Here is a 27671-nt window from a genome sequence, read left to right as displayed (position 1 = left end):
ACTCCAGGCCGGGCAGCGGCGGAGCCCCGGGCGGGCGGGGCGGCGCATGCGCGGCGGGGCCCGGAAGGGGCGGCCGGGCTGGCACCGGTGCGAGCGCCGCGCTGGGGCTGCGGCAGCGCCGGGGCAGCGGCGGCATGAGCCCTGCGGAGTGAGCGCAGCCCCGCCTGACGCCCCGCGCCGCTCTCGGCGCCTCCGCCCCGCCCGCCTCCGCTCTGGCTTCAGGCCCCTTCTCTCTGCGCTGCGGCGGGCGGAGGCGGCGGAAGGAGAAGCCCATGGAGGGGAACCGGGACGAGGCCGAGAAGTGCATCGGGATCGCGCGGGAGGCGCTGGAGGCCGGGAACCGCGACCGCGCCCTCCGCTTCCTGGGCAAGGCGCAGAAGCTCTACCCGACCGAGACGGCCCGAGGTGAAGCCCGGTCCCCTCCCCGCTGTCCGCGGCCCGGCTCCGTCGGGACGAGCCCGGACTGGCCGCGGGGCCCGCAGGAGGGCGGGCGCAGGGGGAGCCTGCCCCGGGGGCGCCCCGCAGGCTGAGGCGAGCGGGACCCGGCCCCCGAGGCGGCCCGGGGGCTGTGGCGGGGCGCGCGGCTCGGCTGGGAGAGGAGGCCGCGGCGTGTGCCCAGAGCAGCGCTCAGGGCAGGTGCCTTCCCCCCGCCAGTGCACGACTCTGGCGCTGCGGAGGAGTGGGTTTGCCTCCCCCGGTGCCAGCGAGGATCTCCCAGGGCCGAGTCAGCTCCTCGCCTGCATTCCCCCGCCTCCCTACAGCCGTCAGTAAAAGCGCAGCCATACATGCGAGGCTTAGCCCTGATTAACGTCAGGACATCTCAGGCCCCAGGCCGAGACAGGCTGGGTTGGCTTTTTTCTGTCATTGTGAATCACCCCTCTCTAACAGCTTGCTATGAGAGCTGCAACTCCAGAGTGGACCGTGTCTTCGTTCTCTAATATACTTGTGGTTTGGGTTTTCTTGGCTTAGTTCTATTTTGGTTGTACAGCAGCCACATAGGAATTGCACACGGATTTACCTTTCCTAGAGAAAATGGAGTATGTGGCTTCCCCCCAAGACTTCTGACTATTCCATACTAAAATCTTGAAAAATACTTAGCAACCTTTTAGCAAAAGGTGTTTAGAAATAATTGTTTGAAAGAAACAGTAGTAAGGTTTCAGTGTATCTAGAACCTGTGTTGGAGCCTTTCTGTGACACAGTGTCGGAAGTCCGCTGAAAACACCTTTGGGTTCAGCAGTGACTTGTTGCATTCCTGTGGTTCTCACTTACGTGGTCTGTGCTGTGGAAGGAGCAGGAACAACTTCAGTGCCCTCCCTGTGCCACTTTAAAGTCTCAGCATTTGCCATTTCTGCCGTGTAAGTTTGAGGCAAAATTTTGACCGGAAGTTGCTGTGATGAGATGCAGTGAACATTTTTGGGCCTCTTACCTCCTGACTTATATGCAGACAATAAATGAAGATTTCACTGGTGCTTTTGTTTTTTAATTAGTGTTTAATTTTTTCACGTGTTTGTTTTTTCTCCTGCAAGTCAGCATGGATGTCGCCATATTCCCCTAAATTTCTGTGGCTTGAGAACATGACATGCATGAAAATACTTTGAGCTTTCTGGAATCTGTGTTGGTCAGGGGGCAGGAGGGTAGAGGATTTCAGTTCAGCTTCTGCCAAGGAGAGCAAATAGTTTTGTCTGCTTCACACAGCTTATTATAATTTTATATCTCAAAGATAAGAGTTAGAGTAGCTTTCAGGAAAAAAGAATCTTCATCTGGCTTGTTTTGAACATTCTGTTGTTTTATTTTTAAATAAGATTGCCACTATGTAACCACCATTATAAAGTGCAAGAAGTAGATGGTTAATTAGCCTATTGTCTGTAGGACACTTGTTTTATTCATTGTGGAAATTAGCAAAGTCAGTCACAAATGAGGCACAGACCTGGGAAAGATGGCCTTGTGTTAGTGGGCTGTCATCTGGGGAATTGTGTCTTTTAAACTGAAAGCTTCACAGAGCTTAGTGCTCTGTGAGGTTAAGTAAGTCAGTTCACTTAGTTTCCATTAGTGACCAGCTAATTGTCTGTGCTTCTCAGGTATTCAGCTTGAAACAAGGGCCTGATTTGTGAATAGTTGGGCAGTTGAAGCTCCATCTGAAGCTAAAGAGATTTGTAGATGCCCTAATACCACTGGAAAAGTTCAGGCCCTACACCTGATTTGAACTAGGTACTTAGAAATTAGGGGACTCTGTAAATGATATCTCTGTGCTTCAGTTTTCTATCCGTGGAGGTTGTTAAATCTTTTAAACTAATCTCATTTCTTCCCGAAACAACACCAACTCATCGAATTTATTTTGGTTTTGAAGTTTGAGGCACTTAAATGGCCCTTTTAAAAGTGCATTAAGGTGCAAGGACACAAGACTGTCTTTTTTTTCAGGACAGGTTCTGGAAGGGATGCCATAAATTACAACTGGCGTTTTCCACTAAGAACAAATTAAATTGCTCTCATTGTCATCTTTTAGTGGGAGATCTACTTAAAAAAAAACAATCCAACCCATAATTGATAATTCAGGCAATCAAAAATGTGTTATACCACATACCAGAGAGAAAGAAGCAGTTAAGGTTTTGTGAGCCCATTTAGTTCTAACACAAATTCTAATTTTACAATCATAATGTGCTGGGTTTGTATGGAGCTAGGACAATGTGGTGCAGCCCCAGTTGTCACTCTGCTCACTAATTTTTCTCTGGAGTGTGTGTTAGAAGGTAGTTGAACTAATTTCTCACTGAAGTTGCAGATTCTTCATATGTTGTACCTTTAGTATCGTTTTGAGAACAATTGCCCACCATTTTACAAGTGAAGTTCTGTCAGTCATAAAAGTGAGGAGAATGGTAATGCTGAATCTTTTACTGGTGTGAGCTTCCTCCTCCTGATGTTATAGTGGATTACAAAAGGACAGAGAATAGGTTTTAACTATTGTCTCTAAAACAATACTATGTGTGATCTGCTTTTGGCAACATTTACATTTAAAGGGCATTCAGCACTAGTTCAGTCATCAGTGAAGTTTAGTTTTGCTAAACAAAGCCTCTGTCTGAAATACGCTGACTGCAGCAGTGCTATTTTAAGGCTTTACTACTGTGAAATGTAAGGTCGGTGCTTATTTAATGATACTGAGCCAATGACTTCATAGTAGCAGTGACCATGTTGACGTCATTCTTTGCTAGAAAATTGTTTTACACTTCAGTCGTTCAAAGAATTGTTTGATTTTGATTTTTGCTAATGATTCATCTTGCAACTGGACAGAACCTAATGCTTGTGTGGGAAAGATTTTTAAGAGTGTGTTTAAAGATAACAAAGGACAAGATGTCCCTTTCAAATTCTGCCTTTCTGTTTGAAGGCAGAAAACAAGGAGAACTTTTCTTTTTTTCAGTGCTTCTTAAGATTTTCTTGCCCCGTTTCAGATGCTGCCTTTAAAACCAATTTTTTTGGGAGCATGTCAGCTTAGTTTTTAGGCTGTTGCATTAGAACAAATTCTGAATTAAACAGGATTTTACATCGGTGAAAGTGTATGTGTGGGTCATGTTCAATGCATAATGCAATCAAATGTAGTCCAAGGATCTTTCATTCAACAGCAGGTAATAGTACACACCAGGGAGGCTTCAGAGACATTCAGAGATAAGATGCGTTGTCTTACCTGCTAACAAAATAAGCCTTTGGTTCCCTGTATGCCCTGTTTTGAAATACTAGATGCACAGTGAAGGTTGTCTTTAGTGCACTGTTAGTACTACGGTTCTAGCAGCTGGTTTTACCACCAGCAGTTCATGGAAGAGTCAGAGTTTTTTTCTGACTATCTAAACTGTATCTTTTATTTGAAGGAAACAATGGCCCCATACCCTTTGTGTGGTTTTCTTTTTCAGTGTAGGACAATAGCATGTTTGTATATGCTGTGTCCTGCTATTTTAAGAAGTTCACACTGATATATTTGAATTTTTTTCTTTTAAGCATCCCGCATTGTATTCTCAGCAATGCAGCTCTGCTATGAGGTCTGAGAAGGGGATAGAAAATACTAAAGTATACTGCAGCCAAACTAATTCATTAAGAGACTTAAAACAACACTTGCTGTGAAGAAACACTGGATGTTAAAAATGCAAACCATCGCCCATGCCTGCGTTTCTGCCATTTCTGCTCCCACAGGTTCTGCATAAGTGTTGGTGCAGGGGTGAGAAATTTCTAGATCAATACCAGTATAAAAGGAGGAACTGCAAAACTTCGAGTAAGCATTGTTTCAAGAGGGTCACAGGATTCAGTTTCTATGTGGTGCCATTGTTAAATGTCATACTCACTGGATAGAAAAATATATATATTTTTTGTTTGTTTGCTGGTATCACTTCTTGGGAGAACATTCGGATTGAAATGCGTCCTTCTAAGGGCACTGTCTGTTCAAAGCTCTGTTCTTGATTAGTTTTTAACCTGCAGACCTGGTCACCTCGTTGGAGTTGTTATTATTTCATTTACCTCAGAACTTCATATGCCACAACAGAGGATGTTAGAATGAAGTATTGCAAATATTGTATGTCCTTCAGTTATCATCCATAATACAACTGTAGCTCTCCTGTTTCCAAGCTCCAGATTCCTTTTGTAGTGAAAGCATTCCCTCTGTTGCTAGACATCTAAAGCTTAGTTGTTTACTTATATCCGCTGTAAAGAGCCTGATCTGATCAATCCATGAGTCTTGCTGATGCAGGTGGAGGGCAGGACCAGCTCTGAAGTCAGCTGACTTTCTTGTTCAGGCTGAGTGTAGCTATTCACCAATAAGTGAATATAAGAGTAAATACTGGGGAGCTTTTAAGAAGTGTTGTCTCTTCTTTTCAACAAAGCTCCCCTTTTGTTTTTTCTGTGATGTACAAGCTATGATGTGTAGGATCCCAGTTTTCTGCTGCTCTAAGAATGACCATGCTAGGCAGAGGAGAATTTTTTTTTTTAATTTAGGAGAAAATTCTTAAGGATTCTTCCCACTGGCTTTCTAGAAGGAAGTGCTATGCTTTCACAGTGCATGGGACATTTTGCCTTAGCAGTTTTTATTAGTGCATTTTTAATGCAGATGGTAACTCATTTTCTTTATGAAACAAATTTAGCATATGTAGTTTGCCATGTTGTTCTTAAGGAATCTATTTTTGGGAAAGGTGCATTATTTAATAATCTTTGATCTATATTATACTTTGTGCACAGTCTCTTATGTCAGAATGGTATTGTTTCTGATTCATTACTAAGAGAGATACCCCCAAAATACAGGCTTACATTCAGAAAGAAAAAACAGACTTTTTGTATAATGTTTACTAAAACTGCTAAATTTGAGATCTGCTAGAACGTGGAATGAAAGAGGATTTCAAAACTTAGCAGAAGCCTACTGGTTTTCAAGATTTAGGTTTTGAGTTGGGTGTACTTGGCTAGTCCTGAGTTTTTTGTGGCATTTTAACAGTGGTTTGAATTTAAGCTGATACTGCCTAGAAGGAATAGAGCATCAGTTTGTGGCCACTAACGATGCAGGTTACAGATAGGTATGTACTGTAGGAACTGAAATGTGCTGGAGATGGGCTTGATGTCTGTGTGGAATAATTTGCAGTTTCTATAGCATACAGGGATAGTTCCTCTTCTCCAATGTACAGCTGCTTGTTCAGGTGTTTTCACCCCAAGGCACAGGTTCAGTGCCTGTAAAAAACATCTAAATGAAGCACCTGGACAAATTCTCTCCAGTGTTACATTACCTTGGCAGAGATGGATGGTCACTAATTTTGAAATACTTTTCCATAGATTTGCATTGAAAAGGAATTGTTAGACTTGCTGCAGAAACATTTGTGGTGCAAAGTGGTGATTGATAAGGAAGAAGGATGTAGCAGCTAGTCTTGTAATGTGGTGCTCTCACCTAAGATACTTGAGAGCCCTGACTTAAACACTAATACCTGTAATGATACTATGATATACTGTTGTTTTTATAGTTTTGTTGGAAGCTATTATGAAGAATGGAAGTGCTGCTGGGGGAGGCGCTTACTGCCGAAAACCAGCCAATAGCAGTGATCAAAATAAGCCCAATAGCACGAAGGAGAGCAATGCATCTGCTGCAGGTGAAAGTGGAAAAGGCTACAACAAAGACCAAATGGAAGGAGTATTAAGGTATGGCTTAAACATGTCACTGCTTTTTGTTCTGTGTATCATGTACTTATCCTTTCAACTCTGTCATCTGAAGGAGCCACAGGAAGTTTGAGGTTAGCTGAGAGGGGTTACGTTTACTGAACTTTGACTAGAAGGAAGAGGGGAATTTTGCTGGTTTTAAACTCTGAATGAGGCACTGTCACTTTCTGCAAGAAAGATGTTACTCCTTTCTTCAAACCGTCATGGCTACTTTAGGGAAAAAAAAATTCAAAATAGTTACTGAGTAGATCTCATGGTAAATGGAAAAAGTGATAAAAATTCTCGTGTATGGTTTGCAGAAAAGTGTTTCTAATCAGTATTTTTATACTAAAAATAAAAATACATGCTCACTCCTAAAGTTTATTTTCAAGCCAGTCTTGCTGTATGGGCTGGTCTAAGACAAGTGTTAAAATTATTTTGGTTTGGACATAAAGGTGTCTGAGAAGCACTGGAACACATAGTCTGAGGTGCAATACAAACTCTGCTTAGTAGAGCTTGATAGTATTAAGATGAGGTGACATCAGGAAAGGATGTGTGAAAAGAAACAAACGTCAATAAAAATGTCCTTTTGAGGCAAGTAACTCTTAAGTCATGTTATCACTGCACACTTGCTGGCTGTAGGAGCAAGGAAAAGTATTGTTTGATATGTGTCCAGGTTTCTGCTAAAGAAACATGGTTATAGCAGGAAATTGCGCACCTCAGAACCCAGTATTTTCAGAATAGCCTAGCCCAAATATTTTCAAGGGAGCTTGGAGGGAAATCAAGAGGTCCCAGTCTCCTAGTTTGTGTATATTGGATGAACTGTTGTGCGTAACAGAAATTTGTGTGGGATTTTTTTGTGTGCATCTGTGTGATGTATGTTACTGTTGATACTTACTATCTTGGGATCTTCATAAAGTTCAGTATTCTGTTCAGCTGTGCTAACAGTGAGGAAAGAACTAGCTTCACTTTGTTGATACAGAAGCTCTGCATTCAGGCAGGTAGACAGCAGCAGCTCTCAGATGGTTATCCTCTGGGTGTTATTTGCTAGAGCTTTTCATTTACCATCATCTCCACTTAATTAATGTTATTGCCTTGTGTGATACATGTAAAGTAAAACCCGGATAAGCCTGTACCTTTTTGGCCACCCTATATCAACTGTTAAAGTGAATGCAGAATGTGTGTGTGCACACATGTGTGAGACAAAATACCCAGAAAGAAGCCCTCTGTAAATGCAGCTTAGGTCAAAATAAGATATGTAACAAGGAGGGCTGTATTGGTGCCAGTAGTCACTCACCTGTGATGTGCCATTCTGCCGTTCTGGGCTGCAGTCTGCTTCAACATCAGGCTCCCTCCAAGATCAGTCTGTTTGATTGTTTTAGCAGAAGGTATGTTGCCTACTTTGTCTTGACTGAAATAGTGTTGTAGCTTTTGTGGTATTTGGTGTTGCTTTCTTGAAGGGACTTGTTCAATGCTGTTTAAACTTGATCTAGTTTGTTGAGATCAGGACCAGAGTTAGGGGTATTCAAGAACTGCATATTGAGAGTAATCTTGATGCAACATTGCTTCAAGAATATTGAATATTGAAGATGGAGTTTTAAAACTCACCAAGATCTTTGCAAAATAAGCAATTGTAATACCTTACAGAACAACCCATGTTTGTTTGTTTTACATGCCACTTAAAATCGTGTGTTTAAACAGTATCCTCACCTTCACTTGGGGATCGCTGCCATCCTTGAATACAGCAGTTCATGAACCTTTAGAGAGAGATGGTGTTTTTGTTTAGATGTGCTCAACAGAGCAAGTTTCCAGATCATGTTGGAAGTTTTGAAATATTTGTCATGTTATTAGTTAGTGACATAAACAAACCATTTTAAAAAATTGTGGTTAAGAATTAAAAAACGTGTGTGCCTTGCCAAGGAGAACAGAATTAAATGCAAACAATGGATTAAAACTAAATGGAAAAAATATAACACATTCAGTGATGATAACTGAGAGAAAGTTCATGTTTAAACCACAGTGAGAATGAGCTTTCTAGTTGGAAATATGACAGGCAGCGTGTGATACTGCTTCAGTCAGGCCCCAGATTTTTCCAATTAAATGAAACATGCCCCTTTGGGGAGGGTATTCTTTAGAGAATAGAGTTTGTCACCACCATATGCTTCTGCTGTACCACAGTGGAATGGTTTTCAGATGTCTGAATTGGTTAAGGAACTAGTGTGTGAAAAGAGGTGGTTTTAAACAGTGTTTCATGCCCAGTTTTTTTCTTTTTTTCCTGTAAGGGAGTAAGTTTATAGACAACAAGGTAGCAAAACCTCCAAACTTCAATGAATTCTGACACTCAGCATGAATTTGACATTGGACAGAGTTGGTTTGCATGTGCATGATTTGAAAGGTCATTATCCTCAAATATTCTTCCCTTTAAGAGTTTTTGGTTAGGTAACTGAATGTAGACATAGGGAAAGCGCTTCTGCTTTCAACTGCACTTCTGTGCCATTTCCAGTGTTTTTTCTGTAAGCTTTAGTGAGCTGTCAGTCAGGGGGACTGACTCTGAGCTCCCTGGCTTGGATCACTGATTAAAGTTCCTGGAGTTGTACAACTGTCTTGAGTTTGTTTGTGACAGCAGATTTGAGAAGCATAGTGAAGACACACTTAGAGAAATGTAACTAATTTAGCTGCATTAATTTTCATCAGGGTTACTCTAGTGATATGAGTAGGTATGAGTACAAACAAGCACCTCTGTGCTGGCTTCATTTTTTCCACATACACAGGGGATACTGATCACTAGCAAGTTACCATAACAGTTCTGTAGAGTATTACATGAGCCTGCAAGTTGCTCAACAGGGAGAAGCGTAAGATGTAACATATTTCTCCTGATTGCATAAGTGCAGGGTAATGCTGCTCTTTGTGGGAGCCGTGCTCGCTATTTCAGTGACAGTTAGAAGCTTGAGAGATACCACAGCACCTTGTTGCTTTTGAATGGAAATACTTTGAAAATCCCATCTGTAGTACATGTATCTTTTTCTTAATGATTTTTACCTTGTCACTGAGAACTGGGTCAAGTTACCTTAACACCCTTAAGTGACCTGCACGTGGGAGATACTGACAGGAGACAGGCAGAATTATGCTAGGACCCACAGTAGACTTAATGTCTTTTTAGAGCAAGTGCCCTACAAGTCTCTAGGCAGCTGAAAGCTAAGCAATATCAGCTTAAGACAAATATGTGAGAATCGTGTGCACAACAAAAAAAAATGGAAGCATTTTCATGTTGTATGTTTTATACAGGCTCTCTTTAAATGATCTTCAAATACACATGGTGTTTGACCTCTTTGGTCTCTTTTTTTAATTCAATAAGCATGTGTTCCATATTTCCTTTTTGACATCTGAAAGAAAACTGCCATGACTACTAGTATGCTACATTTGCATTGTTGTCTTGTGAAAACAGGGGTGGAATACTGCTTTTCCTGCCTTGCCAGTGGCTACTTCTTGGAAGAAAGCACAAGAATCAAATTTTGTATTTAGATCTTTGAGGTAGAAACAAAACAAACGAATAGAGGCCTGAGTTCTGTAGAAACCTTGCAAGGCAGGATTGAGTGTCATCAAGTAGTGGTCAGGAATAATCAGTAGCTTGATTTGAATTCATGTTGTGAAAAAGTTGCCTCTACACATTGCATGGATCAAACTAGGAGTAGGACTTTCTCCAGGCATTCTGCTGACACTTTTGCAAATCCTGCAAAAAGAGAGGTATTGGTTCTTTTCTAGCATGATGTCTAGAAGATAATTAACTGGAAGTGGATTAATAAGAGTAATCGATATGCATTAAAAAAAAAAATAACAAACCACCAAAGCAATCAGGGCATGCCTTTAATTAGGCTGTAGAGCTGCCATGAATTGTTGAAATATCCAGTTGAATGGTTGAGAAATTAAGGTGGAAATCAGAGTCATAGACCCTGTCACAGAAAAGTGGCAGAGAAGACATGATGGACTTTGTCAGAAAGCTCATAACTAAAATAAAAGCTTAAATAAAATCTGGAGAAAAGTATGCTGATGTAAACAGCCTTGAATATTTCATATAATACTCACAGTAGAAATAAACTGATCAGGTACATCCAAGCACAGGGTAGTAAGACAAGCACCCTAATGTTTTGTTGAATCTATCAGTGCAACAGTGATCTGAGACTTCTGCTGCATTTGTTTCAGAAACTAGGGATATGCTGGTACCAGCTCATGTTCTTTGACAATGCTGCGACCTTCTCTTCCCACTTGAGCACTTCTTTCAGACCATGTTTATGTCACCCAAACTGTGACTGGCATGTTCCCAACTCAGCTGTGAGATAACATTTGCATCAGACTCTCTGGCGTAATTGGAAATTTGACCTGTATAGATTTTGGTCTGCATTTTACAGTGTTTTTCTGCTCAGCTCTAGGATCAGAAGTCAGTGTAGTATCCTCTTGTTGAGTTCTTTGTCACTAACATTCACATTGTGCTGCTCAGTTCAGATTACCATTGGGAGAAAAAATTTTGCCTCCCTTGACATGCTACTGGTTGAAGTATTTGTCTTTTGGGCTGTTCCTGCGAGGCTTTGGAAGACCCGTTGAAATATCTCATCATACTCCAAATTTCATGATTGTGCATTGCTGCAGGTATTTGATACAGTAAGCAAGCGTCTCTGATGGGTTTTGTTAATCTGATAAAAGCTGGCAGTGCTGACCTAATCTAAATTGTAGATTTGAAAAGTGATCTGACAAGCCAGCAGAAGGATCACGTAATTTTGTAGTCACAGGAGAACCAGTGGTGGTAGTCCTAGGGTTTCTGCAGGTAGAAGAGACATTTCAGGATCTGAAGGGCTTCCTCTGCTGTCAGCCATCAGAGCATGGAGAGCAGCCCAGCATCCAGCAGAGGTGTTGGTGCTCCAGTTTGAAGCTGGCTGGCCAGTTCTGCTGCAGGTGCCTTGTCAGCTGCAAGCTGCGGTAGTGGAGCTCTGGAAGTCGTGATGAGATACCTCTGTCAACAGCTGGGGGATGAGTGTAGGCCATTGCTTGCTTTCATGCTGTTTGAGAAGTCTATTCTGTAAAAGTCAGGTATTATTTCAGGAACAGCCAGCAAATCTGCTAAGCAGAAGGACAATGCCAAGGTGTTGGCAGGGTACTAACAATTCAACAAGGAGAGAAATTACCTAAACAACAGAAATAATTTGATAGTAATTCAGATACAGAAGTGATCCAACCAGAAATAAAAAGTACGAGAAAAGCAATTCACAAAAAAACACAACTCCAAGTAAAATATCAATGAAAACACCAAACTTCAAATATGCCAGAAATAAAGAACAACAAAAATAACCTATCAATACAAAATGGGCAGTTAGTAAGCCAGCTTCAGGATAGCTGTTGTATGGAGGTGATTGCATTAATCCTTTAGATCTTTTGGTTGATACCCGCCATTGCTGCTTCTCCTTTGAGGGTTGTCCACTGTGGAACATCCACTGGTTGTGAACAGGAGGGAACTCTCAAGTGGGTTTTTGGGAGTTAGAAGAACAGGTTGGCATCTATTGCATTGTTCTTTTTTCCCCCTTATTTCTCTTCTTGGCATCCTATAGTTGTGAAATGAATGTATGTTGGGTCTGCAAATAAATAAACAAGCTTTCATGTTAGTTTTGGTTTTTTTCATGAAAAATGACAATATGATATTGAGGGAGAGAGTTGTTGAGGAGGCACAGTGCTTAAAAACTCTTGAATGAATGTTTAACACCGGAGTTTTAATGCTAAAAAAAAAACTTTGCTAAACATTGATGTCTTGCTATGTAATTTTATATCAACCAAAGTTCTGAGGAATCTGGCCCACATACAGCTTAGAAACAATTATTGAAGAGAACTTAGATTGGATGCTGAGATAGCAATTTCATGCAATAAAAGCTTAATTTGATATTGTTACACATTTAAATCTACCTGCTCTTGATACAGGTTAATAAATCATCCAGGCATTGAGGCTATGGATTAAGGGATCTGTACACTACCACACTTCTTTCTGCTTTTACAGATTACAAAAAAAAAGTTTCCAGTACTTTTAGTAAATTATACTAAAGAGTTTAATTTAATGTATTTTCTTTCCATCCTTTCTTAATGGATTCACTGTGTTCTTTTTAGTTAGCTCTATCAGCTTCCTAATTGGAGCTTATTAAATGTTACTTCAATATAATGAGCTATATTTATTTCACAGGATGTTTGTGTTGGCAGCTGCCTGCATACATTCAATTCAGTGCTCTTGTGAGCATTACACCGAGGCTTCCATAAAAGCTCCTGTATTTGAACACAGGAAACAGGATCCCCCAGATGAAGCTTGATTTGATCAATCTGTGAAGTAGGACAGACCACACATGATGGTGTGGTTGTACTTGTGATGCTGACATTCCCTTAATTACAGGATACCCATACTTCTTCCCTGAGAATTCCAAAGGCTTGCTTGCCCCCTTGTTTTCCACATGGCTGCCCGGTGTATAGTCTTAGAAACATTAACCCCAAATTTATGTAGAAATTTGTGCATGTAAGAGAATGCAGATACAATTACAGCGATGTGAAGAGACTCACATAAAGCTTTTAAATTATTTATGCATGTAATTTCTGTTTCTTGCTCAGACCAGCCCATTTCTTTTGGCATGCACCCAGTGGCAGTGTGTCTCATTTCTCCAGTGCAAGTTTGGGATTCAGCCTTTTCTTTCTGAATTCTTACCCAAGTAACTTGGTTTGATTGTTAAGCTGTATTTACTGGTTTGGTCAGTTCTTCCTGCCCACATAGAATTAATGTTCTCTCTTCTCCTGTATGTGCTCTTTCTTTCTTCTGGGGTATTGTAAAGTATACTAAATCATTACATCATTTCCAGATTTTGCTTTTCCTGTCTGAGTTTGAGGTTTCTGTCTTAAAAAATGCTACACTTGATTATACGAGATGAGCTAAATATGTAATTGCTGGAGCTGCTACTTGACTTTGAATTTACATCAACACTTACAACAAGATGATTAAGATCCAGGTGCATTCCCAGCAGCAGAAGTACTCTCATGTGTTTTATTCCCTGAAAAATGAATGCTTAAGTGGTGGTATGATTTGACTTATGTTTGGAGAAAGGGAGGTATTGTTTGCTTTGTTTTATGTCCTTCATACTGAAGTGCATTTGCTGTGTGCAGTCAAAACAGATTTTCCTACCTGCTAGTTGTGCAAAGTAAATTTGGAACCTTCTTTTTATGCATTATTAGCAGCAATATTAATGTAATTGTGGATGAGGAAATGCTACAGTAGTTGCAAACTGAAGCCTTTTCTTACAGCTGTGGTAGTTTTACAGTAGATGTAAAAGAAATATACGTAATAAGCTCAATAGTGAGTTTGCAATGAAAAAATTATATTCTTTGTTTTTAGGGTGGATATTTATTTTAAAATATATTGAAAGCAAAAGATGTAATATAATCCACTAGTGTCGTGTATGACCTTATTTACAGCTGTGTTAACCCATTACTTTTACATCTTTTCGTTTGCAACATTTTATGTCGTTTTCTTTTGCAGTATAAAGAAATGTAAAAATTATTATGAAGTCCTTGGAGTGTCAAAGGATGCAGGTGAAGAAGACCTAAAGAAGGCTTATAGAAAACTTGCTTTGAAATTCCACCCAGACAAAAACCATGCGCCTGGAGCAACAGAGGCTTTTAAAAGTAAAACACCATTTTTACTTTAAATTTCTTTTATGATTAAACTTCATCCAAATAATACATATTTCTCTGCATTGGTCACATGTATTTTTACAAATGTAAATGTATTTTTGAGCTATTGTTAAAGTCACATTTTTATTCAAGAAAATATTTGACCTTTGTTATATTAGAAGTATAGATAAATAACATGGACTTTGGCAGTAGGGCTTGGTTTCAGAAAATTGACTGTGATATTCAGTACATGGAACAAATACTTGATCTGTGAAATCCAATTGCACTTTTTTACTGTTGTTGACTCAGTGTAGTCATTGAATTTTATTACCTTGGATCTTGACTGTACTTGAGCTAGAAAAAAAAGAAAGCAATCCTTGATAGCAAAATGTGGTTTTTACTGAATCACGTTCCACACTGCTACCTCTTCCTCAGAATTTCTTGTATGTGTGTAGTTTTACTACTTTTTCTGCACAAAAACAGCTGAGTTCAAGCATGCCCTTACTAATAGTTGCCTTTGGTCCTTTTTTAGGTAAAATTTACAGTTTGACTTTACCTTATTTAAGGCTGCTCAGTTTAGCCCTGCACAAGGGGAATTACTGAAGGAAAGCTTTTTAAAGAAAACTACACTTTCATCTCAGATGAAGAAAAATGCAAATCTGTAAGAAATTATGATGCATAAACAATCTGATTGTGGTACATATTTTTTTTTCCTGTGTGAGGTTTACATACAGACATTTGAAAAAATCATTTGGATAAAACATTTAAATTGGGGAGGGAAAAAAAGAAAAAAGTCCTGAGCGAGACTTCTGATACAGACTTTAAGAGGTAATTATAATAATATATTGACAATTCCAGGTGAAAAGAAGATACAGTAGAACAGGAAAGTTGATTGCTATTGATTCATTCAATACAGCTATGTGATGTCTTTATCTAAAAGATACTATTCCTATAAAATTGTCTCAGGCCCTAGGAATAAAATAGTTCTTCCTTGTTAGCAGCATTTCAAATCATCTTTAAAATGTTAAAAATCAGTTTCTTAATATTTTATTTAACACGACCACTTTGTACAAGTCTGATTTCTTCAGCTGAGTTTCCTTTTCTGGTTTTTAACTAGATGAGTAAATGAACAGAAAATTTTGTAGGGGAATCTTGTTGACCAAAAATTATTTAATAACAACTAGCATTTTCTTGCACTGAAATTACTGTAATCTTTTTGTATGGCAGAGTAAATTTATGGTTTAGTTTTCCTTTACATGTGTCTAGTCAGTTTTTGACATCCATCAGAGAAAAAGAGTTCATAATAATAGTTTTTATTTCATAATAATTCTTAATTTTAAGGAAAGATCACATTATAAAACAGAATTGAGTTTCACGATGGGTAAGGTACTTATATCCTGACCTACCTAGTACTACTCTTCTGTTGTATTGAGCAGTCTCACTGAAGTGAATATTAAATCAGAAAGTTCGTACAAATATAATAACTTCTGCTGTCTGTTACCAATTTAATGAAAAATCTTTCCTTTTGACCTTTTTTCATTTTTATGTCCTTTTTGAAAAGAAAATTATATTGCAATCAAATCTGTTGTGAATTAGCACCAGATAAACAAGAGCAAGTAATAAACAGGCATGCTGTAACAGTATGGTAACTTCACTTTATGTACAGCTACCTCATTTATCTCTCTAAGTCTTTAATTGTTGGGAATATCTAAATTTTTTCTACCAATTTTATCCTTGTACTGAGCAACAAAGCAATATTTGATGTCAGTTTATATCATGCTTTCAGTGCAAAATACCAGGCTTCATTTATTTGAGTTTTCTCCTCCACTTTAAGGAATTGCTTATGTTTTTTCCTAAGGGCATCTTAAAAGACACATAGCTAAAACTCATTAACTTTTGTTTAGATTGGATAATGTTTAAAATATTAATTATAAAGCCACAGTTTATTTGCATGTGTTGAGGTTACAGTGTTGCACCTTTCATGAACTTTTGGTGAGTGATAGCTTTTCAACACTGAAAATCATAATCCCTGGACCTTGGGTTGGTTGGCTGCAAAAGGAGTCTTTTATTGGAGAGGCCTGGAGGAGAGAGTAGAGAGGAAGGCAGAAATGATTTAATGAAGATATGACTGAGTGAATATTGCTCATCAAGTGGCTACACAGACTTTCCATCAACCTGCAAGATCGTTATATCTCTGCACAGTGAGAAAAAAGCTTCTAAAGTCAGCAGAATATGTGGGTTTTCTTGCTGATTTTTTTTTCCATGTTTACCTAAGTGAGGTTTTTTCTTTTGTACTGCCAAAATTGAAGCTGTTCATTTGTGATGCCATAGCATAAACATGGACAAGCATCCAGGCCTGGCCTTCCAAACACTGAGGTCATATCGGCCGCCTGAGGAACACACACATTCCTGTCACACATGCATGTTGTACTCCTCATGTTACATCACGCAAAACTTTGTGTTATTAATGTAATCCATAAAATACCTTCAGAAGCATGAAGAAAAATACATTCACACTCTTGTGGGCAATGAAGTTGGTTCATTCCAAGAAATGACCACTTACCAAATGAAACCAAAGAAAACCTGCTGAGTGTATGGTAGTTTTTAAAGTTAGGCTGCTAGACAGTTACCCAGCTTCAGAGTTTCATTGTAATGCTTGATGCTTTTTTTGTAACTGCAGTGAGAGAGAACATTTCCAGAGGTGTAGGTGTTCCCCTAGAAAAAGAAAAAGCTCTCCTGCCTTCTGCCTCATTTAACAGGATAAAAGGCCTTTAAATAGTGTTGGTGGGACACTTTGTGGAAGCTATTCTAAGGAAAGTGGAGATGTTTCTGGATTTTGTTCTACTGTAGTTGTTTTATAACATACAGTAAATTATATTGTTTGCTGCCTGTTTTTGACTTTGAAGTTGCAATTTTCGTGCTGGAATAACTTTTATCATGCATTTACGGGAGTTGTGTTTTATTCCTTGCTTCAGAAATTGGAAATGCGTATGCTGTGCTAAGTAATCCAGAAAAACGAAAGCAGTATGACATTACAGGCAGCGAAGAGCAAACTTGCAATCACCCTAGCAATGGCAGATTCAACTTCCATAGAGGTTGTGAGGCAGATATTACTCCAGAGGATCTGTTCAACATGTTTTTTGGAGGGGCCTTTCCAACAGGTATTTGTATACATCAGTGTAATTGTCAAGATGTACTGCCCTGAGGGGCATTAGAGTTTATAATATTATAAAATAGTAGAATTATTCCATTCAGCCCAACTCTATAATCTGTATCAAGTTTTTTTTTTCCCTCAAGTGTTGCAATATCCCAAAAATGTCAGCTCCTGGAGTTTACTATCATAGAGCTTAAAATCCTTATTTTAAGCAACTTTGAAATTGTAAGATACCTTTATGTCATTTTATGTGCCGTTGTGCAGCAGTGTTAAGTGTTTTATGTTGCTTCTGTACTGGCTCTAAATAGTATTTTTGTACATTATTTAAATGTGAATGTTCCTTCCTCAGGTAGTGTACACTCATTTTCTAATGGTCGTGCTGGCTACAGCCATCCGAACCAGCACCGTCAGAGTGGGCACGAGAGGGAGGAAGAGAGGGGTGATGTAAGTTTAAGCATCATTGGCTTTAAACTATGAAATTTGCTTTCAGTGGTGTGATTGTACAGGAGCTTTATACTGTGGAGGAGGATTTGTACCTGCCGGTTGGGTATTTTAAACTTCAGCAAGTGGTTGGCTTACTGACTGGTAAATAGGCACACAAATTTGAGAAGGTAATAGCCTGGTTTTGTAAACCTGTTGTATGTCACTCTCTTACTGGTGACTGGTATTATTAATCTAAATATGCCACTAATTCTGGCCACTAATCCCTGTATGCATTTAAAAATTTATTTGGGCTGAGGTAAGAATTGAACTTACAGTTCAATATTCACCTACATGAATTACTCTAGTCCTGTATAATCACATATCACTGTATAGCTGAGACCAAATCATGGCATACACGTAGCTGAATCCAGTTTTTATTTAGTAGTTGCTTGTGTGTACATGCTAACCCATGAACTCTTGCAGCTTGAGCACTCTGTGAATATTGTGTATGCATTTGAAAGTTCAGATAATACCACAGTGTTTGCAGTTACTGCTTTCCTAGCAGCTTTTGAGGCTTAAAGCAAAAAGTCACACTTTGCATTAAGTGTTGTCAAATTTACCGGTTTGCTTGATGATTTATGAGATACCTGAATCTGTTTTGTTCCTTAGGGAGGTTTTTCTATGGTCATTCAGCTGATGCCTATTATTGTGTTGATCTTTGTCTCCTTGTTGAGCCAGTTGATGGTATCTAACCCTCCTTACGCCTTATACCCAAGATCGTAAGTAGTGCTTAATTACATCACCTTAAAGCTGAGGGGAAGGTATTGTAATCACCATCCCACTTAGAAGCATTGTGGAGAGTCTTCCATTAGTTGATCTTTGATTTCCCACAGTGGGGAAGAGGAGGGAAGGTGTAGATGAAGCAGAACAAAATTTAGCTGCAAAGAACATGCTGTGAGAATGTGATGAGGAAAAGAGGTCAGCAGTACCTGGGGTTTAGGAAGTCTAGTACAAGACAGTGGATCCATGCAACATGGCATGTCACAAAGGTGTTCACATGTCCAACATACTTAATCAAAACCTGAAATCTGCTAAGGCTTATTACTCTTTTGGGGGTAATCTGTGTTTGTAGAAGGTGAAGAACTTGAAAGCAAATTTGTTATCCTTACTTAGTGTTAAACTTAATGATGGTTGGGAAGACTGTCCTTTGCTTCATTCTAGGTGATGGTAAAATCTTCATTTTCATGTGAAGAATTCTACTTGTGAAACTTAGCTGTTTGGTACAGTAGGATACTTAAAACCTTATTTTCTTATGAGAAGTAAATAACTTGAATCAAGTCTGCAGCAAGCTGGTAGACTTAGCCCACTCACCACAATGGTTTTAAAGGTCCTTAGTTCCTTGCACAGCTCTCAGCCCCACAACAGGAAGGTTTCTTTTCTCCTGTTTCTCAGAGTTCTCTATTTCTGGAGTAGGATGTTTTTCCCTTCTGCAACTAAGCTGTTGTAATGCTTAGAAAAGTTTCTCTGTCAAAATGTTTGCATCCAATCTTTGATTTTTAATCTGCAGAATGTCAGCAGGAGAATGAATTTATCAGGGCTGGCAGCAAACACTTCAGAATGGAGATGCCTGTACTGGGTTGCTACAGAATAGTCACCTGCTTCTGTTGAGTTTGAATGTAATTTTCAATTATTAAAACTTAATAGTTGCCTAAAGAGGTATGAAATAAGTGTCTTAGTAAAGTGGATTTTTTATTTTGGAGATCAAGTGTTTAAGCAGCAGAAGTTTAATGATCAGGTAAACACAATAATTGTATTCTCTAGCAGATTATAGAGCCATTCTTTTCATTATTTGTCTCAAAATGGCAAATTAGGAATGTACTGGTATTATTCTGTATTTGGAATATTTTTTTAAGTCTATTTGTGGTGTAAAAAAATAATTGAATTAATATTTAGTTGTTCTCTCCCCCCACCTCCTTTTTTGCAGAAGTACAGGGCAGACCATAAAAATGCAGACAGAAAATTTGGGTGTCATTTATTATGTCAATAAGGACTTTAGAAATGAATACAAAGGAGTATCATTACAGAAAGTGGAAAAGAATGTGGAAGAGGATTATGTGTCCAACATTCGTAATAACTGTTGGAAGGAGAGGCAACAAAGTAAGTTTGGCAATATGTAAGTTTGGTAATAATTTCATGAAATCATGCATTACTGTGAAAATAATTTGCCTCAGGCAAGAAGGAAGTGCTTTTATTATTACAATATCTCAGTGCAAAAGAAAGTGTAATGTCCCCTGCTGCTTCTCACTCTAAAATTTCCCCAGTGCCACTTAGTTTTTGAATTTTACTCAGTGATCTAACAACCAGTTGCAAATTATCAGCAATTTTAACCTAGAGCTTCATTATCTGCGCCATTTCTCAGAAAATTAAAGACTACACTAAATTGATAAAGACAAAGCTTTTGTCCTTAACTTGCTGTGATTTCTAAGAATTCTCAGGTCCTCCATGTTATTTTATCATGACAATAGCTCATTTCCCTAGGTGCTTTTATACAAGTAAATAAATAAACCAGAAGCTTACATAGGTGTTTCCAGAGAGACGAAAAATAATCTGGCTTGGACCACAGTACGTACAAACTCTGCTTTTCCAGGCAACCAAGGACAGGCAGCATGTCCTGTAAAACAAGGGGGTTTAGTTTGCCATCTGTTTCTCCAATCTAGTATTTTACAATGAGTTGTTTCTTTTCAGAAACCTAGAATTCAGTGTTAAAACATAAGAATACTGAAGAGCACCAGCCTTTTCTAAATCAGCATCAATTTTAACGGTTATTCTGTTGTCTGTAACCATTTTGTGAGCTCTGTGGGAACAGCACTGCTAAAATTACATCAGTGTTGAAACCAGATGGTTTTAACTTTTCAGGTGGTAAACTTCAATCATAACTAAAAGGAAAAATAATTTGTTCATGAACTGTCAGTAAACTGACCAGAAGCAAATAGAAAGCAATTCTGAGTCAGATCACATGTTCCTGCCCAGCTTAATCTCTGCAGTCCAGTTGTTTGGTACTTGTAATTTATCAGGTTGTGAAAACTACTCAAATTGATTTTTATTAAGAGGCTTCTAACAGTTTGGGGGTTTGTTGTTTTTTGGTTTTTTTTTGTTGGTTTTTTTTTTTCTGATTATAGAAACTGCTGATTTTGTAGTTTTATGGATTTAAAATACCTGTTGTGTGTTAAATCTGCTTGACAGTTAAAATCTGTCCAGGGTTGATTGACGTTTAAGAATGTCTTGCCATTTTGAGTTGAAGTGACTTTTGAGTTGTTAAAAAGATTTTACAGAATTGAAATGCTCAGCAATGACAAGATGTTGAGCACCAGTATAATACAAAGGGCTCTTAATTATTAATAGCTCTGAACACTGACGGTTTGAATCAGCATTAGTTGAAGTAAAGGGCTTAACATTCAGATTGGAGTTTTTGGGGCACAGACAAGGTGCTACAGCTGTCAGTAACAATGCAGGATCACTGAGAGTGGCCTATATTTGTAATGTTTAATGAGGTCTGAAGTAGTAGGGGATTTTTTGTTATTTTGTTGTTGTTGGGGATTTTTATAGGGTGTGGTTTTTTTCTTTGTAATCAGATACAGGCGAATGAATTCTGAGGGAGCCCAAAGGATGATACAGCTTTACCTACTCAAAAGGATGGAATTGTTGCAAAAATCCAGCAAAGGAAAACTGTAGCAGTTCTGTTTAGGTGGTGTTTGAGGGAAGTTAGAATTGGACAAGGGTTTAAACCTGAGATGTTTTGTGCAACTCTATCATGTGCCAAGTACTCAGTTTGTAACCAAAAAATATTTTCTCTTTTCTCCTTAAAGAAACAGACTTACTTTATGCAGCAAAAGTATATCGAGATGACCGCCTGCGAAAGAAAGCAGAGTCCATGTTAATGGAGAACTGCAAAGAACTAGAACGGCTGACCAGCCTCTATCGGGAAGGATGAGCTACATTTACACACACATCTTACCTGTGCTGTTATCTCTCCTGTGAACTAAGAAGAGATTTAGTTTCACCATGGATGCTGGAAAAGAGGGTGGATGTAAAACTCTACTGTGTAGCTGTTTCCAGAAACCTTATGCTGAAATATCATTTAACGGCTTCTTTACCTACTGTGAAATATAGGTAACTTTAATTGTCTAGATTTTACTTCAAAGCTTCTGTGAATTCTTTCAGCAGAGAGAATAGCTCAGAAAGGATGTTATACTTGTAGAGACTTAGTCATAGTGGTTCTCCTCTAACATATTTGCCATGTAAATATCTGTGGAAAGAACACTTTGTGTATATATGAGTTAAATGACTTTCTATTTAAAAATCTCAGAAATTTAGTTCCATACTACATTTTGTCTCACTGATGGAATAAATAGTATGATTACATCACTCCTATTCAGATGTCAAGTGTGTGGAGTTGAAACAATAATTTTTAATATTTTATCTCTAACTATATGTTAAATCTTCTAGGTTTACTGCTTAGAGGAACTTGGTATTTTTAAATATAATGGCATATATTCCTAAATATCTGTTGGGGTATATTAATCTGGTGTAGAGTAGCAGTTTAGCTGTTGTAGTTTTTTAGCATTTCTAAGCAATGCTGAGAAAAATAAGAACTACACTAATCTCTTTTCCAAGTAAATATTTGCAAATGCTGTACAGACCATTATAAACATTGCTTTTAGTACTTGCAACAGTTTGCAGCAGCTCTACCATTTGGTATTCCAGTAGTAGTAAGTCCATTCATATGGTTAACATGCATCCATAACTTCCTTAATTTTCACTGGAAGGGTAGAGGAAAACATGCAACACTAAAATCTTAATACTAAAATAAAAATGCAACCTAATTTTTTTTCCTGGCAGGCTTCCATTTTCTTACTACTTTTTTATTTCAAGCTAGGTCCCAATACTGATTCCTCAATGGGCACCACAAGTGGAACAGGGAAATTTTGCTAAGGACAAGCTATGTGCCTTTCAACCCTTTTGCCAACTATTTAAATGCTTTGCTGTTTGCAGTGTGCTCCTGTGGTCAGAGCCCTATCACTTGTCAGAAGAGGTAGGGTATGTATTTTTTGGGACCAGAATGTAGCTGGACTGACTTCCTAGAAATTAGCAAGCCTACTGTTTGGCGCCTAGATAGAGGATCATGTAACTCAGTGGCCTGGAAATGGAAACTATATGTAGCCACACCTGCTGATGCAAAAAGGTGTTCTGAAGCAGCTAAGTACAATGTACTTAAAGTTAATCAAAGTGTGTTGAAAATGTTTTTAGGTTCAATAGCTGATGTTTTTTACATTTTAACGGTGTTATGCAGGGGACTGTTTCTTGTATTTGAGAATGCCAGATAGCTTGTACTATGGGCAATATATTTTGTTTGAGAAAACTACTATCTTTGAACAATGCTATCAGTTCATGTGGAACCAAATATTTATCCTAAATTGAAAATTTAAATACTTTGTCTGACTTCATTGCAATTTCTTCTGATCTAGAGCAGGATATGACTTTACAAATATACTAAATGCTGCTGCTCTAAATGACCCAGAAAACATTTTGCATATATCCCTTTTCTAAACTGTCCCGGTGGAAATGTCTTCTCTTGAATTGATGTAACATGAGACTGGCTGCAGATTTTTAATTAAGCAGCTAAACCAGCATTCAAGGTGGACATAAAAGCCTGGGGCACAAAACAGAACTAAAAGTTGCTGAAACAACAACAAAAAATTTATTGCTGTACTGAATGTCCTTGCTAAGACTATAGTAAAAGGGTTCAGATGTAATGGAATGGCATCCACTTGTTTGAAATATGCAATCAAAATCTATTGAGAAAATGAGATTCCCTAGATTTTGTAACTGTCCAGAATGTATTGTAATTATATTAATGAAAACAAACTATCAAAGTACATCCTGGTACTCCTGTGTCTTCTTAAAAGAAGAAAATTATTCCAAAGGCTTTAACAAGTACTTGGGCCTTACTGTTTGCAGATGACTCTGAGCTTGCAAGTGATCCTTTAGTTAAGAGGAAAAGGATATATAACACATTTATCAAATATTGGAACTGTGAAGTCAGAGTGAACAGATGGTCTTAGCAAAGCTGCCTATAATAATCCTGTGGGCTGTGTCTGCCCTGCAGCCACTTCTGGTACAGGTGAGAAGTGGGGAAATGGATGGATGCTGAGCTGTGTCAGCTTGGTTTGATTGCTATCAGTTCCTCTGCAAAATGGAGTAATGTGGTGGCTGTGCCCTATGGCAACACAGACATCCCAACAGGTTAAAAGTGAGACCTAGACTGCAACATTTCATTTGACTACCTATTCCAGTTGGCACTTTCTGAGAAGGAAATAATATGTTTATATTGGTGGAAGTATGTTGCTTAGCATTTCAGAGATTAAATAGTTGCACACTTTGAAATATGTAGTAATGTGCAAAAGGATGCTGTGATTTCCTGTGGCATAAATATTAAGTTACTCTAAATGTGGCCTGCAAACATTCTTTTAATATTTCAAGTGGGTGTTTTTCTCCTCGTGATTGTTGCTTTTTTTCCTCAGGTCTGAAGGGTTTTTTTCTTCAGAAATGTCAGTGTCTTCCTTGGATTTGTTGAGGGAATCTGCTGGAAAATTCAGAATTTTCTCTTGAGCAAAATGCAAATTGAAGAGGGTGGAGTACTTTAAATCTTTTCAGATGACCTTTCTTCAGAAGGCAAAGTTCTCATTAAAGTAAGATATTGGAAAGAAAAGGGGAAAACAAAACTGTCTTTGAACAGCTTGAGTAAAAATCCCTCAACATTTTAGCTACCTGCTCCTTACTGTTTTTATTTAGTCATTATCTTTCATTGAATCTAGAATTAAAGATAGCACAAGCATGGGTCCTTGGTTTTATCCTTTAAAAGGGCAGGCAGAAAAGCCCTGCAAAAAGAGAAAAATCTTGGCATGACTCTGACATAGCCTAATGAAAAAAGGAGATGATTTGCATCTGCTGAAATATAACATCAGTATGTGTTCTATTTATGGAGCATCCTGAGTCACAAGCAAGTTCAGTTTTCACATCTGATGAACATTTCCCTACAAGTTCTCTGTTTAAGTAAAACAAGTCTAAATTGGAATTTTTTACCTTTTTTAAAATGGTCTTTTTTTCTTTTACAAGTTTCCAAGAAAGGGTAGAACATTACGGTACTAAAAATGTAACAGATGCATTTAAATAGACAGCAGAGACAACTTTAAATTATAAATATTTTTAATATAATTTTGTATCAAATGCTGTAAAAGGATTAAAATGGAAGGGCAAGAATATTTTTAAGGTTGTTTATTCGTAATTTTAATTCACCCTTAAGCAGTTGTTATTCTGAATTCTTATAGCTCCATCAAAGAGAAAGTGTAATAGTAAAAGCCTTTTGTTTTTTAAAAAAGCAGGTGATATTAAATAAATTCCTGAAGCTATAACTTACTTACCTGTAATGTAGTGTAATACATATAGGAAAGAAATAGGCCATTTGATGTGGTTTGACCTCAGCCATGAACTAAGCACTGTGCAGCCAGCTGCTCTCACCCCCAAAGCTCGACAGGAAGGAGAATCCAACTCAGGTAAAACCTGTGAGTCAAGATGCCAGTGGTTTAATCATCTAAACAAAATCAAATATCATTAGCAATGAAAAGGGAGACAACAAGGGAGAGAGGAATAAATCCAAGAAACAGAAGGGATGCCCAACACAATTGCTCATCACACTCTGACAGATGCCCACCTGTCCCTGACGAGCAATCAGCAGCTAATGACCAACCTCCCCAGTTTATGCACTGACCATGAGATGCTCCATGGGATGGAATATTCCTTTGGCACGTTCAGGCTGTGCTCCGTCCCAGCTTCTTCTGTACCTGCTCACTGCCAGAGCGTGGGAAACTGAAAAATCCTGGATTTAGGGTAAGCACTGCTCAGCAACTGGTACCAAAGTATCAGTGCGTTACCAACATTGTTCTCATACTGAATCCAAAGCACAGCTGCTTTGAAGAAAAGTAAATCCCCTATCCCAGCTGACAGCAGGACACCATTACAAACTATACTTCCCATACTTCTCAGTCTGGCAAGAATTAGCTATTGAGTATTGGGCTTCTCCACATTTTTAGAAGTAATATTAAAATACAATAGTTACGATATTATCCTTCATACAGAATACACTTCTCCCTTCAATACTTGTTTATTCCATGTATAGAAAGACTGTCATTGGGAGGGCAGAATAAATTCCCATTAATAGCAATACAGGAGCCATCTCATAGATGCTTTTGCATAGTTTTTAATCAAAATAAAAGAGATGGGAATAAGTAAAATCGATCACTGAGCATCATGGCTGCAAATAAAAAAATAAAGTTGCATTTTTAAACATTCTTAATGTATAGTAGGAAATATTTTAATAAATGAGAAGACCGAGGTTGTCTGAGGTAGCATTTTCAAAATGCTACCAGAAGCTCACACTATGATTTTATGGGGTTCTCTTTTAAGTATCTCTCTAATATGACCAACTCCTTATCAAATTGCTGTGTGTGCATGGCTTGGATTAAGAAGGAGGTATGGATTCTCAGTATTCAAATAAATTTGTTCTTTTGAATGACCTTTTCCTCTGTTACTTGCAAAAAGTGGCTTATCTCTGTTTCGGGCTTTTTGGAAACTTCACTGGACCTATATGTTCAGAAACATTAGCAATTTCCAAATGAAAGCATATATATATATATTTTACTTTTTAATGTACACTTCTAAAATTTTTAATTGGATACTGGCATCTGAGCAAAATCTTCAGGTATCAGCAATGCTCTAGTCACTGGTGGTGTCCCCTGGGCTCAGTATTGGACTCAGTCCTGTTCAGTATCTTTACTGAGGATCCGGATGAGGGAATTGCATCTACCCTCAGTAAATCCACAGGTGACACCAAGTTGGCAATGTCAGTCTACTAGACAGCAGGAAGTCTGTGCAGGGGATCTGGACCGGCTGGATCAATGGGCTGAGACCAATGGAACGAGGTTCATTCAACAAGGCCAAGTGCCAAGTCCTACCCCTGGGTCACAGCAACCCCAGGCTGTGCTGCAGGCTGGGGACAGTGGCTGGGAAGCTGTCCATGGAAAAGGACCTGGGGGGGCCGGTCAGCTGGCTGAGCATGAGCCAGCTGTGCCCAGGGAGCTAAGAAGGCCAATGGATTCTTAGCCTGGATCAGTAACAGTGTGGCCAGCAGGACCAGGGCAGTGATTGTCCTGTACTGGGCACAGGTGAGGGCACACCTTGAGAGCTGTGCCCAGTTCTGGGCCCCTCATGACAAGAAGGACTTTGAGGTGCTGGAGCATGTTCAGGATAGGGCAGTGGAGCTGGGGAAGGGTCTGGAGCACAAATCCTCTGAGGAGCCACTGAGGAGCTGGGGGTGTTTAGCCTGGAGAAGAGACAGCTCAGGGGACACCGTGCTGCTCCTGAACTCCCTGACAGGAGGGGCTAGCCTGGTGGGGTCAGCCTCTTCTACACAACCAGTGACAGGATGAGAGGAAATTACCTCAAGCTGTACCAGGAGACATTCAGGTTGGATGTTAGGAAGAAATTCTTCGCAGAAAAGGTGACTAGATACTGAAATGGGCTGCCCAGTAAGGTGATGGAATCACTTGCTGGAGGTGTTTGAGGAAAGTGGATGTGGCACTCAGAGCCATGGTCTGGTTAACATGGTAGTGTTCAGTCATAGCTTGGACTCGATGATCTGGGAGGTCTTTTCCAACCTAATTGATTCTGTGATTCTGTGCTTGGCCTGTAGCAACTCTTCCTTTTTTTAAGAGAAAAAGCATTGTTACCTGCTGACCGGGCCTGGGGGTTTTTAGATCTACCATGAGGGTCCTGCATTTTGATAGAAGACTTTAAAAACAGATACGCAATTACTATTGTTACACTGTAGGCACCTACATTAAATTAAATTTAATTACCTAAATTAAACTATTTTATTTCTTCACATTAGCTCTTAAATTATTAGCCTGCATAATGGTTTGATGGACTATATCCAAAAGCAGGGGAAATAGACAACAGTGGAAGAGTAAAACAGGCAGTTACTCTACTCGGCTGAAAAAGACGTTTGCTTTCTGTTGTCGACCTTCTCTAAGTGAAACGCTCCGGTTTGTTTTGCTTTTGGTTCGTTTTGCTGCCGGGGCGGCGCGGGGCGGAGGCGGCGGGAAGCGGTTCCGGGCCGGGAGGGCGGTGCCGCGCCTCATGTGAC

General features: G+C 39.1%; 1 protein-coding gene across 1 annotated transcript; it reads left to right on the top strand.

The window, feature by feature from the left end:
* The first annotated feature begins 94 nt into the window (after window positions 1-94).
* Window positions 95-26043, top strand: DNAJB14 (DnaJ heat shock protein family (Hsp40) member B14). The gene is made up of 8 exons (XM_033061345.1): window positions 95-405; window positions 5976-6150; window positions 13700-13845; window positions 16809-16994; window positions 17337-17431; window positions 18080-18189; window positions 19395-19567; window positions 21277-26043. The coding sequence occupies exons 1-8, from the start codon at window positions 273-275 to the stop codon at window positions 21399-21401; spliced, it is 1143 nt and encodes a 380-aa protein (XP_032917236.1). The 5' UTR covers window positions 95-272; the 3' UTR covers window positions 21402-26043.
* The last annotated feature ends 1628 nt before the right edge of the window (window positions 26044-27671 follow it).

The sequence above is a fragment of the Catharus ustulatus genome, chromosome 5 (genome assembly GCF_009819885.2).
Source record: "Catharus ustulatus isolate bCatUst1 chromosome 5, bCatUst1.pri.v2, whole genome shotgun sequence".
NCBI lineage: Eukaryota > Metazoa > Chordata > Aves > Passeriformes > Turdidae > Catharus > Catharus ustulatus.
Note: the sequence above shows the minus strand (reverse complement) of the source record. Positions and strands in the feature narration are given on the sequence as shown.

Excerpts from the sequence above, each read along its gene's own strand:
- DNAJB14 (XM_033061345.1), top strand. The coding sequence starts at position 273 with ATGGAGGGGAACCGGGACGAGGCCGAGAAGTGCATCGGGATCGCGCGG. Across the intron at positions 406-5,975 it reads CCCGACCGAGACGGCCCGAG|TTTTGTTGGAAGCTATTATG; the intron begins GTGAAGCCCGGT and ends TTGTTTTTATAG. Across the intron at positions 18,190-19,394 it reads TACGCCTTATACCCAAGATC|AAGTACAGGGCAGACCATAA; the intron begins GTAAGTAGTGCT and ends CCTTTTTTGCAG.